This window comes from Notothenia coriiceps, unplaced genomic scaffold (genome assembly GCF_000735185.1).
Source record: "Notothenia coriiceps isolate Sejong01 unplaced genomic scaffold, NC01 NC01_scaffold00021130, whole genome shotgun sequence".
NCBI lineage: Eukaryota > Metazoa > Chordata > Actinopteri > Perciformes > Nototheniidae > Notothenia > Notothenia coriiceps.
Genome location: NW_011353831.1, coordinates 731 through 5,861, shown reverse-complemented (window position 1 = coordinate 5,861; position 5,131 = coordinate 731). Strand labels below are relative to the sequence as shown.

Genomic DNA, 5,131 nt, shown 5'->3' with positions numbered 1-5,131 from the left:
TGATATACACCTGAACAACAGCAGGAGAGGACTCTTTAAAGTAGAGACACTACATACTGATATACACCTGAACATCAGCAGGAGAGGACTCTTTAAAGTAGAGACAATACATACTGATATACACCTGAACATCAGCAGGAGAGGACTCTTTAAAGTAGAGACACTACATACTGATATACACCTGAACATCAGCAGGAGAGGACTCTTTAAAGTAGAGACACTACATACTGATATACACCTGAACATCAGCAGGAGAGGACTCTTTAAAGTAGAGACACTACATACTGATATACACCTGAACATCAGCAGGAGAGGACTCTTTAAAGTAGAGACACTACATACTGATATGCACCTGAACATCAGCAGGAGAGGACTCTTTAAAGTAGAGACACTACATACTGATATACACCTGAACATCAGCAGGAGAGGACTCTTTAAAGTAGAGACACTACATACTGATATACACCTGAACATCAGCAGGAGAGGACTCTTTAAAGTAGAGACACTACATACTGATATACACCTGAACATCAGCAGGAGAGGACTCTTTAAAGTANCAATAAAGTGATAGCGCGTCGTTATAGTTTTGCTCCGCTTTGACTGTTTTTATACGGGGCAATGGCTGCAAAGCACGACTGGATGGATTGTTGTTATTTGATGTTACGGCGACGTGTGTGTGGGCTTAGCTTCGTGTTGTGGTGTGCTAGCTTGAGCCCATTTCCACACTCTACTGTGTAGTTAGTGGAGGTGGTGCCTTTTCAGGTTGATTGAAAAGTTAGTTCGTATTCCCCGTCCTGGCTGGTACTACCCACCGCATATTTTGCCAGTACCGGGCTTCGCATCTGCTCCTGGTCGCTTTGCCATAACCGAACCATTCACACAGCTGACTTGGTGTGACATTTTTGTCAGACTATGTCTTCTTAGTAGGCCATACGGTGTCGCTATTCGCGTTCGCCAATAATTTCATTTCACGGTCCTCTTTAGTTTCGCCATTTTTGGACAACTTCTTTGTTCATCCCTTTCTCCCTCTGCGTCTTCAGTCTCACTCTGTAGGCCCGCTGCTCGGCTCCGTGGGCGTGTCCTACCGGGCATACAGAGCAACTGAATACGTGTTTTGCGCCTAGGCGGCCTACTTTTATTTAAGATGTCATATCGAATAATCATGTCCCAAGCATAATATCGCAATCATCAAAATTTATCCGGATCCCGGAACCGAGATCGAATTATCGCCCGCCCTGAGCATAACATTTAAATACTCATGTAAAGTACAAGTAGCCTACCTCAAAATTGTACTTAAGTACAGTACTTTTAGTCAGGATGTCAAAGTACACACACCCTTTACTCAAGTAGAATCAGATACTGGTGTTTAAAAATATACTCTGGTGAAAGTAGAAGTACTGACTAAACTCTTTACTCAAGCAAAGTAAAGAGCGCTTTGAAAATTACTTCAGTAAAAAGTACCCATAACTAGCAGCTGTTTTAAAGAGTACCGACCTCCCTTATATTTAATAGGAAACAATAATTCATTGTTAGCTAATGAATGTTTCCATGCTGAACAACGGGCAACATGAACAACGTTTCATTGTCCCTCTTCTTTTAGGAAGACAGGGAAATGATGGATACACGGATCGTGTTCAAATCAATAGCACGAAGACTCTAAATAATAATGAAATCACGCCACAAACACACATTCAGACTAAAGGAACCAGCCTGTTTGGAAAATGAGGAAGTAGAAAGTACAGTATTTGAGTTCAACATTGTGAGAGAGTAGAAAGTACAAGGTATTTGTGTTCAACATGTAAGAAGTAGAAAGTACAGGTATTTGAGTTCAACATGTGAGAAGTAGAAAGTACAGGTATTGAGTCAACATGGAGAAGTAGAAAGTACAGGTATTTTGAGTTCAACATGTAAGAAGTAGAAAGTACAGGATTTGTGTTCAACATGTAAGAAGTAGGAAAGTACAGGTATTTGAGTTCAACATGTAAGAAGTAGAAATACATGTATTTTGAGTTCAACCATGTAGAAGTAGGAAATACAGGTATTTGAGTCAACATTTAGAAGTCAAAGTAATAAAGTGAGTCAGAAAAATAAGTAGTGGAGTGAAGTACTGATACCAGGAGAACATGTACTTAAGTACAGTTAACAAAGTATTTGTACTCCCACTACTTCCACCTAGTTGTAGTAATCTACTTACTTTACAATCACTGTATTTTGCTAACATTTGTCCTGGTTTTATTCGTTTCAATTCACATCAGGCAAAACCACAGACACTTTTATTTTAGATTGTGTTGTTGTTTTTACGAAGCTCATTGTCTGTTCCTCAGTTGATGAATCTGAGCTCCTGAGTGTTCTGACGGATGGAAAGAGGCGCCGTTCACGAAGGACGACAACCCCCCGCGGTCTGATGGAGAAAGTAGCTTCGCCACCCTCTTCCCCAAATACAGAGAAGCCTACCTGAAACGGAGTGTGGCCGCTGGTGGAGAAGGCCTTAGGAGAAGTAGTAAGTCATTATTTATTATTAAAAGGGTTTGAAAAAAGGATGTTTTTGTAACAAATGTTCTGCATGCACGAGGAATTGAACTTGCGTTGTCCGTATAATATGCCACGGTGCCATTTTGTTACCAAGTTTGACCAACAAGGTGCGCTGCTTTCTCAACCGTGTTGCCCTCAAGTGACTACTTATGGATTTAGTAGTAAAGGATTACGTTAAGATATCAACAAGAACAAAACCTTTTGGCACTGACTCATGTATACTATTAATACTTATTATCAAAAAATGTATTGGTGATAAAAAGTATTATTCATCTCTACCTGAGCCCCCTCCCTCCAATATGCCTGGATTAGTCCTTAATGATCGAACATTGTGATAATATATATATATCGCTTTTCGTATTCTAACAACACTTTTACAAGCAAATAAAATAGAACTACCGTAATTTCGGACTTATAAGGCGCACGCTGAAGGTGAGCTAAGCGCGCGCAGCCAAATGAATGATGCGTGTACATATATTAAGCGCTACTGGACTATAAGCCGCAGGGTTTTAATTTCATTACCAGTATGTAAGGGTCGTGCACAGAGGGGATTGTCGGGAAAAGAGTGGCTGTTTGAGAAGCTCCCATTTATTAACATTTCAACAAACAAGTTGCATATTTGCAAACGTATTAAATGTTACCATTTAGTGCAATAGTTAGCTACAAGGAACATGTGCTGGTAAACTGTACTGATCACATACGTTTCAACACACAAACTTTTTCGAACTTTCAAACTTAAACGTTTGCGCTCCCCAGCGCACGTGCCGGCAGTGATCTACAGCAGTGGTTTTCAACCAGTGGTACGGGGACAAACTGTCTCGCTCTCGTAATGTCTGTCTGTCTTGCTCTCGTTCTGTCTCTCGTACCACTCTCGGTTCCGGCCATAGAGCCCATAGAGTTAAAGGTGGTGGACTGTAACCTGTAAAATCCATAGATTTAGGAGGTCCCCTAGTGGCCGTTAGCTGTAAAAATCCATAGATTAGCCGCACCGTTATATAAGCCGCAGGGTCGAAAAATGGGAAAAAAGGCGCGGCTTATAGTCCGAAGATTACGGTACTAAGCCAAGTAGAACAATTAGGAGAAGGAGGGGGTGTGGGGTAGAAGATTAAATTTCAAAATCAAAAGTAAAAAGTTGAGTTTTGAAAGATATGAGAGTGTTGGAATTGTGACAGGGCAGAGCGTATGAAGCACCTGGTGATGTTCTAATCCTGTGTATTGTGAAACTTCCCAGCACATCAAAGCCACTCTGGATCTGATCGAGGGAAGCATCTCCGTTTGCACCTCGAAGAAAACGTACGACCCGTACGCCATCTTGAGAGGCAGAGATCTCATCAAGCTGCTGGCAAGGAGCGTTCCCTTCGAACAGGTAACGTTTCAGGAAGTCTTCGAGATGTTGTAATTACTGTTGCCTTGATGCATTTTACAACACATGCCACCCAGTAGATTTTATTTCCTGAAGGTTTTCTCTTCCTGCTTTTAGACATTTGTGATATCTGCTGTATCAAAATCAGTCGCATCAACCCCCGAAACACATTTTGAATCAATGTCAGACATTTTAAGGATCAAAAAATGGCAGTTTTGGGTCCCCTTAAACGTCTAAATCTACCCAAATCCGTCCACCGGGAATACATATCAACCCTGAAACACATCGTATTGATTATCTCATTTTAAACTAGTAGCATCAAGGACAAGGATGTTTATTTTACTTGAATAAGGGGAAACCATGGAAGAAAAAATGTGTGTTTGTTTGCTTATGTGTTTGTTATCCAATGAAACACACACAACACACACACCGCAAGTTGTAAAGCCTCTGCTCAGAGTACCTGGACAAGCTTTAATGCTGTATTCACCATCTGAATTTGGTGATAATGGTTAGGTCATCTTAAAGCCAATGTTGTTGTTTTTAGTTTTGGGAGGGAGCGGTGGTCACTGAACTTAAAAAGCTTCAAAAATGTATTTCTCGTCTGAATATGGCAATAAAAATGTAATGTTCTGAAAGCCAAGAAGCCCCAAAATGACCAAAATAAGTGTTTATTTTTACATGAATCCACGTTTATCTCGTGATGCGCCTTTGAGACATCTGACAGATTTCGTTAGCGCGGGTCACACGTGTGTTGACAGAAGACCAATGCCGAGTTTCTGATTATTGCGATGTCTTGCTGCCCCGTTCTTACATCTGTTTTGCTTCCAGGCTGTGCGGATATTACTGGACGATATGGCGTGTGATATCATCAAAATCGGGACCCTGGTGAGGAACAGAGAGCGGTTTGTGAAGCGACGACAGCGGCTGATTGGCCCAAAAGGCTCCACACTCAAAGTGAGTCCCATTTAAAAACAAACGGCTCTTCATCCAACACTGATCTCAGAGATACAGATTCCCTTTTGGAAATGTTTGACTGTTACCTCAAGGACTCTCTTTCATGAGAAGCCCGACTAAGCAATTTAATGCAGGTCACAAACATGTAGGATTTGGGATAATAGCAAGCATCTATTGAGTCCATAAGAGACTTGATTTGGGGCACCTCTAAAAATATGGTCTTCAGGCAATACCAGAAAAAGTGTTGAAGTGGTCGACGGGTGTTTTTTTTTTAGGAGGCCA

At 41.2% G+C, this 5,131-nt stretch overlaps 1 protein-coding gene across 1 annotated transcript; it reads left to right on the top strand.

The window, feature by feature from the left end:
• Window positions 1-2,251: 2,251 nt before the first annotated feature.
• Window positions 2,252-4,870, top strand: krr1 (KRR1 small subunit processome component homolog; the record flags this gene model as incomplete). The annotated part of the gene is given in 5 exon segments (XM_010780052.1): window positions 2,252-2,348; window positions 2,351-2,463; window positions 2,465-2,500; window positions 3,764-3,898; window positions 4,724-4,870. Coding segments are annotated over 5 exon segments (522 nt in total), but the record flags the coding sequence as incomplete, so codon positions are not given.
• Between the last annotated feature and the right edge of the window lie 261 nt (window positions 4,871-5,131).